Genomic DNA, 13,397 nt, shown 5'->3' on the forward strand with positions numbered 1-13,397 from the left:
TTTAAATACTATTCTTCAAGGTTGGAAATAAAATGTGTAATAGAAAAATCTTATCTACGTTGTTCTGTAACTTGAAAAGTTGCTTCAAGTTACACATTTATAAAAAGAAAAGCCTTGAAAAAAATGGAAAAAAATATGACATTTTCCAATTAGAAAATGGAGTTGGAAATAGTGCTTTCCCTGAAATGAACAATTTATTTTCAGACATGCTAGATTTTTATTTTTATGAAGGTTTTTGGTCAAATTAAAAGATGCTGCTACCTTATGTGTCAGGCTCTCAGAGATTACTTTATTTTCCTTATCACTATAATTCTTTGTTGGAAAAAATTAGTGAAAATAACAATAAAGTAATACAGAGCATTTCTACAGTGCAAGCATAGTGAGAGCATAATATGTTTCATTCATAATGTTAAACTTGCATCTCTTCTGGAGTAATTGAATATGGTGAGGTTTCAAAACAATCTCATAGAAAATGAAATAAAAGGGAACTAAATAATGGATTTGCCTCTTTTACAATAATGTATAAGGTTGGAGAAAGAGGAGAGGGTAAAAACATCTTCAATAATTTCACTCACTTTTCACTGAAGGTGACTGTCAAATGAACTGATGGTGAAGGTTTTGTTTCAAAAATAACAGGAGAGAGGATAGTTGTACAAATTATTAGCTTTCAGACAGCTGAAGAAAGACTCTGAGATTGAAATCCTTGAAACAATAACCAAAAAGGTCAGTGGAATGCACTGGTTTTGGGGCATTCAGAAATGCTTAAAGTCTTCATGAGTTAAGTTGGGATTGTATAATCTACAGATGACAGTTTGGTTCTAAAGTTTTAAGTTTTAGCCTCTTACTCTTGTTCGTATTCTCCCCAAGTATCATTCAAAAAAAGTTTAGAGTATACTAATATGTACCCAGGGAAACCCATTTGTTCATCTGGAAGTAGGATCAGATCATTCCATAACGTTTGCTGTGAGGGGGAAAAAGTGATTTTATAACCATTGCTTCTTCACTAGCACTGATGCAACTGATTCACCACTGGCCTATACAGAACCCCATTTAAAGGAGATAATTGTTAAGCATCAAGAATACGTCAAGCAAAGGCAGCTTTGTTGTGAGGGCAGTGAAAACATGGGCCTCAAGCATGATATTAAAGTCCCAGTACAATGGGAGAAAGAAAACAGTCAAACAGACGGAAGTTTTTTGTTGTTGTTTTGTTTTTTTGACAAGGCACTCAGAGTAAAGCAAATACTTTTCCGTTAAGTGATGATGTTAAATTTAGAACACGTGCGAGCAGAAAATTAAAAAAAAAACAGAATTATTCTAATAATATTGAAAATGACGCAAGTAAGCAACTCATGCTGGAAAAGGACATGTAAACTTACAGTTGTTGTGTAAGCAGCTTCTGGGTCATCTTCCAGCACCCGGGAGAGACCAAAATCAGACACTTTGCATACTAAGTTGCTGTTGACCAATATATTCCTAGCTGCCAGATCTCGATGGACATAGCCCATATCAGAGAGATACTTCATCCCTGAGGCGATGCCTCGGAGCATACCGACCAACTGGATGACTGTGAAATGGCCATCGTGTTTCTGAAAGAGAATCACAGTTGTTTACATTGATTTATTTTAACGTAGGACGTGTGCGTGTGTGCAGCATCAAGTAAAACCGTGGGCGAGCTGAAGAACAAAGGATACAAGAGAACCAATCAAATTAACTTCGAGAAAATCTGATTTCAAAATCTTTAAATATCAAGGGGGACCTAAGTCAAATTAGGGAGCAGCCATGACCACCGCGAGAAGAGAATTCACGTCTGGTAGCTGCGACCTATGAGCACCCGCTGTATAAGTGGGCAGAAGGACGACAAGCCCGGGACTGGATGGGGGCGGGGCAAGATGGCGGCGCGCCGCCCTAACCCTGGGGCCCTACCCCCGCGCCGCTAACTCACCCTCGGGGCTTCCACACCATCCTGAGCACGGACCAACTGGACCTGAGACGTAAGGGGAGAACAGTCGGACGCCACAGAGAGGAGGGCCTCCGCTCCTATCCGGGCAGGAGGGCGGAGAAAGTGGGAGGGAACTGAAGTGGGGGCGGCCCGCGAGGCGCCCGGCTCCAGCGGAAGAGGAGAGCCTCGGCCGGAAGCGCAGCCCCAAGCCGGAAGTGCAGCCCCTGACGCGCCCGGTCCTTACCAGTCCCTGGAGTTTCCGGTCGGAAGAGGGCTTCGCGGGGAAGTCGCCCGAGCCGGGATCACAGGGAACCCTCCAGGCCTGGGCGTCGCTACAAGAGCAACAGCCCCTGCGGGAAGCGCACGGCCAACCGCGGCGGACCTCGGGGGAGGGCTGGCGGGTTCCGCCCAGAGCCCGGCGCCCGCGGAGGCCGGGAGGGCCCAGGATGGTGGGGACGCTCCTGCGGTGCAGGTCAGGGCTCCCGCCTGCCCCGGGGCGCCAGGCCAGTGCGGACCTAGAGCGACGGGTAGTTACTCAGGGGCAGCTGGCACCAGGGCTGGAGAACTGGCACCACCATCGAGGCGTCTCCCCTGCCCCTGGGACTCGGGGATAAAGGTCTCGCGGGATCCACAGCTCACGGCGCCCTCCCCCCGGCAGGGCGGAGCAGGGCATCTCCGCAGGTGCTCACACCTGGGAACCAGCGCAGCAGGCCCCGCCCCCAGGAGACCAGCTGCAAGGACGAGGAAGAGCGAGTTTACCGCCTGAGCAGTGCTGGAAAGCTCCAGGACTGAGAGAAAATAGAACATACAACTAGAGGGTTTGTTTTTGTTTTTGTTTTTTATCATTGCAGCTCGTTTTTATATCAGGCTAAAAATTTCCAATTATTTCTCTTTTCCCACCTTAACTACAATATTTTACCGACTCTTTGTTTTTAAACTTTTTTTGTTTTGAGATTCATATTTCTACATTTACATGTGAAAGATACATATTTTTCACTTCTGGATTCCCTTCAACGTATTCAATTTAATTTTTGTAGATATACGAAATGGGTATTTTTTGTTTTGTTCTGTCTCATTTTGTTTCACAATGGTGGAAGTTAGTACCTTCTAAAACACGACCAACATACACCCGGAACCAAGTGGAATACTGTGCTGGTTCATTCTGAGATTATACTCTCTTCCTTCCCACTCTGCCCCCCTCTTTTATCTTGTTTATGTTTTTGTAGACAGTGTAGAGTCTTTCTATAAGTATCGTTGGTTTATATAAATTTTGGATAGAGCATTTTCTAACATACAGAACAAAATACACTCAGAAACAAGAGGATCACCCTCTAGGACCCCTCAGGTAGATTATATTCTCCACTACCACTTCCTCACCACCATGATCCTGTTGTTTTTTTTTTTTTTCTCTCTCTTATTTTTTTGTTTCTGGTTTGTTATTTCTACTACTTTATTTTACAATTTGTTTTTCACTTTAGTGGTCATTTTGTTTTATTTTGCTCTGTTCTTTTATTTTCTGGTCTCTGACCTCTTTGGGATCATCTAGGGTGTATGATTGTGGTTGGTATTTTTGACTCAGCTCGCTCATACAGCCACTCTGCGCTGGACAAAATGACTAGAAGGAAGAATTCACCACAAAAGAAAGAACCAGAAGCGGTACTCTCTGCCACAGTTACAGAATTTGGATTTAAATATGATGTCAGAAATTCAATTCAGAAGTATAATTATAAAGCTACTGGGGGCTCTGGAAAAAAGCATAAAGTACTCTAGAGACGTTGTTACTACAGAATTGAAGTCTAATCAGGCCAAAATTAAAAACAGATTAACTGAGTTGCAATCCAAACTGGATGGTCTAACTGCAAGAGTTAATGAGGTGGAAGAGAGAGTGAGTGACATAGAAGACAAGTTGATGGAAAGGAAGGAAGCTGAGGAAAACAAACAATGCAGAGCCCACGAGGAAAGGCTTAGGGAAATAAATGGTAGCTTGAGAAGGAAGAGCATATGTTTTATTGGAATTCCAGAAGAGGCTGAGAGACATAGGACCACAAAGTATATTTGAACAAATCATAGCTGAGAACTTCCCTAATCTGGGGAAGAAAATAGGCATTCAGATCCAGGAGATAGAGAGGTACCCCCCCCCAATAAATAAAAACCATTCAACACCTCGACATTTAATAGTGAAACTTGCAAATTTCAAAGATAAAGAGAAAATCTGTAAAGCAGCGAGAGACAAGAGATTCTTAACTTATAAGGAAAGAAATATCAGAATAACGGCACACCTCTCTACAGAGACCTGGCAGGCCAGAAAGGGCTAGCAGGATATATTCAGGGTATAAATGAGAAGAACATGCAGCCAAGAATACTTTATCCAGGTTCTCATTCAGAATAGGAGAGAGAAGGAGCTTCCAGCATAGGAAGAAACTGAGAGAATATGTGATCACCAAACTGGCTCTGTAAGAAATATTAAGGGGGACACTAAAAGAAAAAGGACGCCCAAAGAAACAATCCAGAAAAACAAGGACTGAATAGGTAATACGATGACTCTAAATTCATATTTTTCAAACGTGAATGGGCTAAATGATCCCATGAAAAGACACAGGTTATCGGACTGGATAAAAAAGCAAGACCCATGTATTTGCTGTCTACAAGAGACTTATTTTAGACCTAAGGACACCTCTAGACTGAAAATGAAGGGAAGGAGAACAATTTACCATTCAAATTGTCCTCAAAAGAAAGCTGGGGTAGCAATCCTTGCATCAGATAAATTAGAGTTTATACCAAAGACTGTACTAAAAGATGAAGAGGGACACTGTATCATACTTAAAGGGTCTATCCAACAAGAAGTCCTACCAATTATGAATATTTATTCCCCTAATGTGGGAGCCGCCAAGGATATCAATAACCAAAGTAAAGAGATACTTAGATAATAATACACTAATAGTAGGAGATTTCAACACAGCACTCTCATCAAATGGCAGAACTTCTAAGCAGAACATCACCAAAGAAACAAGGGCTTTGAATGATACACTGGACCAAATAGATTTCACACATATATATAGAACATTCCATCTGAATGCAACTGAAAACACATTGTGACTGCATACTGGGTCACAAATCAGGTCTCAACTGATACCAAAAGATTGGGATCCTCCCCTGCATATATTCAATGCTTTGAAACTTGAACTCAATCACAAGAAAAATTTGGAAGAAATTCAAACACATGGAGGTTAAAGAGCATCTTACTAAACAGCGAATGGGTCAACCGGGAAGTTAGAGAAGAATTAAAAAGATTTATGGAAACTAATGAAAATGAAAATACAACCATTCAAAATCTGTGGGATACAACAAAAGTGGTCCTCAGAGGGAAATACATCGCAATACAAGCCTCCCTCAAAAAATTTGGAAAAAGGTCCAATACAGAAGCTAACCTCAAACCTAAAGGAATTGGAGAAAGAACAGCAAATAAAGCCTAAACCAAGCAGAAGAAGAAAGATAATAAGATTAGAGCAGAACTCAAATAGAGACCAGAAGAACTACAGAACAGATCAACAAAACCAGGAGCTGGTTCTTTGAAAGAATTAATAAGCAGGTAAACCTCTACCCAGCCTTATTAAAAAGAAAGAAGACTCAAAAAAAAAAAAAAAAAAAAAAAAAGAAGAAGACTCAAGTTAATAAAATCATGAATGAAAGAGATCACAACCAAGAAAAGAAAAACGATTTTAAAAACATATGAGCAGCTATATGCCAACAAATTAGGCAAACTAGAAGAAATGGATGCATTTCTGGAAACCCGCAAATTACCAAAACTGGAACAGGAAGAAATAGAAAACCCAATCAGGCCAATAACCAGGGAGGAAATTGAAGCAGTCATCAAAAACCTCCCAAGACACAAAAGTCCAGGGCCAGATGGCTTCCCAGGGGAATTCTACCAAACGTTTAAAGAAGAAATAATACCTATTCTACTAAAGCTGTTTTGAAGGATAGAAACAGAGGGAATACTTTCAAACTCATTTTATGAGGCCAGCATCATCTTGATTCCAAAAGACCCCACCAAAAAGGAGAATTATAGACCAATATCCCTGATGAACATGGATGCAAAAATTCTCACCAAGACACTAGCCAATTGGATCCAACAGTGCAGTAAGAGAATTATTCACTATGACCAAGTGGGTTTTATCCCCAGGATGCAAGGTTGGTTCATCACTCATAAAACAATCAATGTGACAGATCACATCAAGAGAAAAAGCAAGAACCATATGATCCACTCAATAGACGCAGAGAGAGCATTTGACAAAATACAGCATCCATTCCTGATCAAAACTCTGACATGATACTGTACGTAGGAAACCCAAAAGACTCCACCCCAAGATTGCTAGAACTCCTACAACAATTCGGCAGTGTGGCAGGATACAAAACCAATGCCCAGAAATCAGGATACAAAACCAATGCCCAGTGGCATTTCTATACACTAACACAGAGACTGAACAAAGAGAAATTAAGGAGTCAATCCCATTTACAATTTCACCCAAAAGCATAACATACCTAGGGATACACCTAACCAAAGAGATAAAGGATCTATACCCTAAAAATTACACAACACCTCTGAAAGAAATTAAGGAAGACACAACGATGGAAAAATATTCCATGCTCCTGGATTGGAAGAATTAATATTGTGAAAATTTCTATGCTACCTAGGGCAATTTACATGTTCAATGCAATCCCTATCAAAATACCGTGGACTTTCTTCAGAGAGTTGGAACAAATCATCTTAAGTCAGAAAATAATCAGAAAAGATCCCGAATAGACAGGGGAATATTGAAAAAGAAAACCAGAACTGGGGGCATCACAATGCCAGATTTCAGGTTGTACGACAAAGCTGTGGTCATCAAGACAGTGTGGTCCTGGCACAAAAACAGACACATAGATCAATGGAACAGAATAGAGAACCCAGAAATAGGCTCTCAACTCTATGGTCAACTAATACTCAACAAAGCAGGAAAGACTATCCACTGGAAAAAGGACAGTCTCTTCAATAAATGGTGCTGGGTAAAATTGGACAGCCACGTGCAGAAGAATGAAAATAGACCATTCTCTTATACCATACACAAAGATAAAATGGTTGAAAGATCTAAATGTGAGACAAGAATCCATCAAAATCCTAGAGGAGAACACAGGCAACACCCTGTTTCAACTTGGCCACAGCAACTTCCTGCAAGGTACATCTATGAAGGCAAGGGAAACAAAGGCAAAAATGAACTATTGGATCTTCCTCAGGATAAATAGCTTCTGCACAGCAAAAGAAACAGTCAACAAAACTAAAAGGCAACCTACAGAATGGGAGAAGGTATTTGCAAATGACCTATCAGATAAAGGGCTAGTATCCAAGATCTATAAAGAACTTCTTAAATGCAACAGCAAAGAAACAAACAATCCAATCATGAAATCATGTCAGAGACATGAACAGACCTTTCTCCACAGAAGACACAGACATGACCAACAAGCACATGAGAAAATGCTCCACGTCACTGGCCATCAGGGAAATACAAACCAAAACCGCAATGAGATCCCACCTCACACCAGTGAGAATGATGAAAATTAACAAGACAGGAAACAACAAATGTTGGAGAGGATGTGGAGAAAGGGGAACCCTCTTGCACTGTTGGTGGGAATGTGAACTGGTGAAGCCACTCTGGAAAACTGTGTGGAGGTTCCTCAAAGAGTTAAAAATAGATCTTCCCTAGGACCCAGCAATTGCACTACTGAGGATTTACCCCAAAGATACAGATGCAGTGAAACGCTGGGACACCTGCACCCCGATGTTCACAGCAGCAATGTCCACAATAGCCAAACTGTGGAAGGAGCCTCGGTGTCCATTGACAGATGAGTGGATAAAGAAGCTGGGGTCTATGTATACAATGCAATATTACTCAGCCATTAGAAAGGACGAATACCCACCATTTGCTTCAAATGGATAGAACTGGAGGGTAATATGCTGAGTAAAGTGAAGAAAGAGGGGGAAAATATACAAATTAGTAAGGAAAAAATAAAACTATCCTTAGCCACAGATAACATGTTATCTATGTAGAAAATCGGAAAGAATTGACCAAAAATAGAATACCAAGCAATTACAGCAAGGTTGCAGAATAGAAAGTTAATATACAATATACAAAAGTCAATTGCTTTCCTACATTTCAGCAATGAGCAAGTGGAATTGGAAATTAAAAACACAATACTGTTTATATTAGCACAAAATGAAATACTTAGGTATAAATCTAACAAAATATGTACAAGACCAAATGAGGAAAACCTCAATTCTAATATAATCTAAGAAGAATTAAATAAATGGAGATATTATCCATGTTCTTGTTTAAGGAAACCCTATTATTAAAACATCAGGTCTTTCCTATTTGGTATATATTTTCAATGCAATCCCAGTTAAAATCCTAGTAAGTTTTTTGTGGATATCAACAAACTGACTCTAAAGTTTATATGTAGAGGCAAAAGACCTATAATGGCTAATACAGTATTGAAAAAGAACATCGTTGAAAGACTGATACCACCTGACTTCCAGATGTAAACAGGAATCAAGACAGTGTACTATGGGTGCGAGAATAGACCAACAGGTCAATGGAACAGAATAGAAAGTCTATAATAAACATAGTCAACTAGTCTTTGATCAAGAGCAAAGGCAATGCCTTGGAGCAAAAATTATCTTTCCAGCAAATGGTGCTAGAAAAACCAGATATCCACATGCAAAAAATAAAAACAAAAACAAACAAACAAAAAAAAAAACTAGACACAGTACATTACACCCTCCACAAAAATCAGGTCAAAATGGATCACAGACTTCAATGTAAGTTTTATAATTTTGTGTTTTACATTGAGGTCTGTGATCCATTCATTTTGACCTGATTTTAAGAGGAAAAACTTAGATGACATTGGAAATGTCACAGATTTTTTTATATACAACTACAAAGACCAATCCAAGAAAGAAAGAAAAAACCTGATAAGCTGGATTTCATTAAAATTTAAAACTTCGGCTCTGCAAAAGACAATGTCAAGAGAATGAGAAGACAAGCCACAGATTGAGGGCGGGGGGGAATGTTTGCTAAAAACACATCTGATAAAGGAGTTACCTGAAATATACAAAGAACTCCTAAAGTTCCACAGTAAGAAAACAAGCCGATTTAAAAATGGGCCTTAACAGGCACTCCACGAAAGATACAGAGATGACAAATAAAGACATGAAGGGGTGCTTCACACTATATGTCATCAACAAAATGCAAACTGAAGTAATGAGATGCCACCTTACTTGAATGACCAAAACTGGTAATACTGATGACACTAAATGTTGGTGAAGATGCGAAGCCACAGGAACTCTCCTTCATTTCTGGTAGGAATGCCAAAAAAAAAAAAAAAAAATGGTACAGCCACTTTGGAAGATGGTTTGGGGGTTTCGTACAAAACTAAACATACTCTCCTTATGTGATCCAGCTCTTGCCCTCCCTGGCACTTACCCGAGGGAGTTGAAAACTTAAATCCCCATAAAAGCCTGCAGCTATAAACACGCAAAAGACATTTTAATTATCATTGCCCAAACTTGGAAGCAACCAAGATATCTTTCAGTAGGAGAATGGATAAACAAAACTGTTGTGCATGCAGACCAAGGAATTTTATTCGACACGAAAAATAATTGAACCATCAAGCCATGAAAAGACATAAGGGAATCTTAAATGCATGTTAGGAAGTGAAAGAAACCAATGTGAAAAGACTGGTTTCACATCTACTGTGGGATTCCACTCTCTGGCATTCTGGAAAAGGCAAAACTATGAAAGTAAAAAGATGAGGGGTCGCCAAGGTTTGGGGAGTGAGGATGAATAGGTGAAATGCAGAGGATTTTTAAGACAGTGAAAATATGTACTATATGGTACTATAATGGGTTTATGTAATTATAAATTGCCCAAACCCATGGAATGTAGACTACCAAGAAGCCTAATGTAAATCACGGACTGTGGGTGATCATGATGTACCAGTGTAGGTTCATCAATTGTATCAAATGTACTCTAGTGAGGGAATGATAATGGGGGGGGGGGGGCTCTGTATGTGTGGGGGCAGAGGGTATATGGGAAATCTCTGTACCTTCTTCTTAATTTTGCTGTGAACCTAAAAGGGCTCAGTAAAAGTAGTCCTTTAAAAAAAAAAAAGAAAAAGAAAGAAAGAACTTGGTGCTTTGTGACACTCTCATAATAGATAGGAAATTAAATTTCAACCTGGTATTAAATAATGATTTCTTTTTATGATATGAGTTTATGTTGCTCATGTAATTTTTTCAGGAAAGTGAGAGGAGACTTTTCTGACTCATATTAAAATTACAAGAAAAGCTGAAGCATTCCTTGGTTTTCAGATGGTCTATTGACATTTCCTACTATGCAGAAATTCTGTATTGATGAGCATTGTGACACCACACCCCTTCCTTTCTAATAGGTAAATGGCCACCTCTTTAAATTTAGTGAAATCCTTTCTAGACCAAAAGAATTTATGCTTTGAATTCTACTCAAGGGCTATGAGAGTCCTAATAAAGGAGAGGTGGGTAGGGCACATGATAGAAGAGGCCGATTTCATCTCACAGCGCCCTGTCCAGGAAGATGGATTGGAAACACAACGCGCTAATAACACTAAAGATTCTCTTTGCTAGGTTATCTTTTGTACATTAATTATACAGAAGAGCCTGCTTAAATGGATACCCTTGCTGTAGAATGTTTCTTTTACGGGAGGATTCTTTTCCTTACTCTGCACTTGAATTGGGAGATATTATCAGAGAGCTATCGGGGAGATAAGTGGATATAAAGACAAAGTTTATTTCATTTGTAGTATAAGCTTACTCATTAAACTGACCAATGAATCATCATTGTAAAGGGGACTGTGTCACTGTGATGTGGTCACATCACCCTTGTATTCAATGCAGCTATAGTTTTAGATCAGATATCCATGAAAACTGCTATAACTTTGCACATTTTAAGACAGTGAAAATATGTACTATATAGTACTATGCTAAACTTTTACTTATCTTACACGATATGAGGTAATATAGCCCAATAGTCTTTTGCTCGATGTTCATTTTAATAACACTCATAAAGAAGTGTTACCTAATGTCTAAAACCAACTTGAGAATCTTCATGTTTCTCTATAATGCCTTTCAAGACAACTATCTCCAAACAACGATGTAGAGCTTATATGCATTATTTTCCAAACCTAAAATATTTTTATGTTATCGGTCTCTAATTTCTAGGTACTGTTTGTATCTGGTCTTTTGGTGCATACATCCTACATGGATGACAACTGAACTTTTTCCTTTTAAAAGAAAAAAAATGTGTTATTTTTGAACCAAGATCAGAATAATAAGCAATCAGGGGATTGCCTGCTGTATATTAGTGCTGTGCCTGGCTTGTAATTCATATGATTTCATTTAATTTTTCCAAAAGTTGTCAAGAACTTCCTTCCTATTCACTCTATATAATGAAACAATAGGAAAATCTAGTTCTTTTCTGTTTGCATGTATTTTTTTTTCTATCGTTCCTATGGCTGCCCTAAACTTGTTTCTTGTTTATGCAAACAAGTCCTATTTTTCCTAAATAATCAGTCTTCACTGCATTTTAAGTTATCACACAGCTTTTACCCAATCCCAGGTGTTGTTTTGAATTCATAGGCTATGTATTTATTCCTTTTTTAAAACATTTTTAATTTAAATTCAATTTGCCAATATATAACATCCAGTGCATAGCCCATCAAGTGCCCTCCTCAGTGCCTGTCACCCAGTTACCATATACCCCTGTCCACCCCCGCTTCCATTTCGCTTTGTTCATTTCCCAGAGTTAGGAGCCTCTCATGGTTTGTCACCCTCTCCAATGTTTCCCACTCAGATCCTCTCTATCCCTTATAATCACTTTCACTATTTCTTTTTTTTTTTTTTTTTTTTTTAATTAACTTTTATTGGTGTTTAATTTACCAACATACAGTAAAACACCCAGTGCTCATCCCGTCAAGTGTCCACCTCAGTGCCCGTCACCCATTCCCCTCCAACACCCGCCCTCCTCCCCTTCCACCACCCCTAGTTCGTTTCCCCGAGTTAGGAGTCTTTATGTTCTGTCTCCCTTCCTGATATTTCCCAACATTTCTTTTCCCTTCCTTTATATTCCCTTTCACTATTATTCATATTCCCCAAATGAATGAGAACATACACTGTTTGTCCTTCTCCGATTGACTTATTTCACTCAGCATAATACCCTCCAGTTCCATCCACGTTGAAGCAAATGGTGGGTATTTGTCGTTTCTTATATTCAAAGTATGGTGAAACCATATGATGACTGTCCTCCGATTGACATACTTCACTCAGCACAATAGCCTCTAGTTCCAATAATGTCGAAGAAAATGGTGGGTATTCGTCCTTTCTAATGGCTGAGTAATATTGCATTGTATACATAGACCCCAGCTTCTTTATCCACTTATCTGTCAATGGACACCGAGGCTCCTTCCACAGTTTGGCTATTGTGGACATTGCTGCTGTGAACATCGGGGTGCAGGTGTCCCAGCGTTTCACTGCATCTGTATCTTTGGGGTAAATCCTCAGTAGTGCAATTGCTGGGTCCTAGGGAAGATCTATTTTTAACTCTTTGAGGAACCTCCACACAGTTTTCCAGAGTGGCTTCACCAGTTCACATTCCCACCAACAGTGCAAGAGGGTTCCCCTTTCTCCACATCCTCTCCAACATTTGTTGTTTCCTGTCTTGTTAATTTTCATCATTCTCACTGGTGTGAGGTGGGATCTCATTGCGGTTTTGGTTTGTATTTCCCTGATGGCCAGTGACGTGGAGCATTTTCTCATGTGCTTGTTGGTCATGTCTGTGTCTTCTGTGGAGAAAGGTCTGTTCATGTCTCTGACATGATTTCATGATTGGATTGTTTGTTTCTTTGCTGTTGCATTTAAGAAGTTCTTTATAGATCTTGGATACTAGCCCTTTATCTGATAGGTCATTTGCAAATACCTTCTCCCATTCTGTAGGTTGCCTTTTAGTTTTGTTGACTGTTTCTTTTGCTGTGCAGAAGCTATTTATCCTGAGGAAGATCCAATAGTTCATTTTTGCCTTTGTTTCCCTTGCCTTCATAGATGTACCTTGCAGGAAGTTGCTGTGGCCAAGTTGAAACAGGGTGTTGCCTGTGTTCTCCTCTAGGATTTTGATGGATTCTTGTCTCACATTTAGATCTTTCAACCATTTTATCTTTGTGTATGGTATAAGAGAATGGTCTATTTTCATTCTTCTGCACGTGGCTGTCCAATTTTACCCAGCACCATTTATTGAAGAGACTGTCCTTTTTCCAGTGGATAGTCTTTCCTGCTTTGTTGAGTATTAGTTGACCATAGAGTTGAGAGCCTATTTCTGGGTTCTCTATTCTGTTCCAT

The 13,397-nt window shown here is 39.5% G+C and overlaps 1 protein-coding gene across 7 annotated transcripts in view; it reads right to left on the bottom strand.

Moving 5' to 3' along the window:
• Positions 1-13,397, bottom strand: part of EPHA6 (EPH receptor A6) — an 867,085-nt gene that overhangs the window by 109,256 nt on the left and 744,432 nt on the right. For all 7 annotated transcript variants that reach the window (XM_041755016.1, XM_041755005.1, XM_041754987.1 and 4 more), the window contains one exon: positions 1,377-1,586. In XM_041755016.1, the coding sequence (XP_041610950.1) occupies positions 1,377-1,586 (210 nt within the window). The remainder of the gene's footprint in view (positions 1-1,376; positions 1,587-13,397) is intronic.

Source organism: Vulpes lagopus, chromosome 1, assembly GCF_018345385.1.
Source record: "Vulpes lagopus strain Blue_001 chromosome 1, ASM1834538v1, whole genome shotgun sequence".
NCBI classification, from domain to species: domain Eukaryota; kingdom Metazoa; phylum Chordata; class Mammalia; order Carnivora; family Canidae; genus Vulpes; species Vulpes lagopus.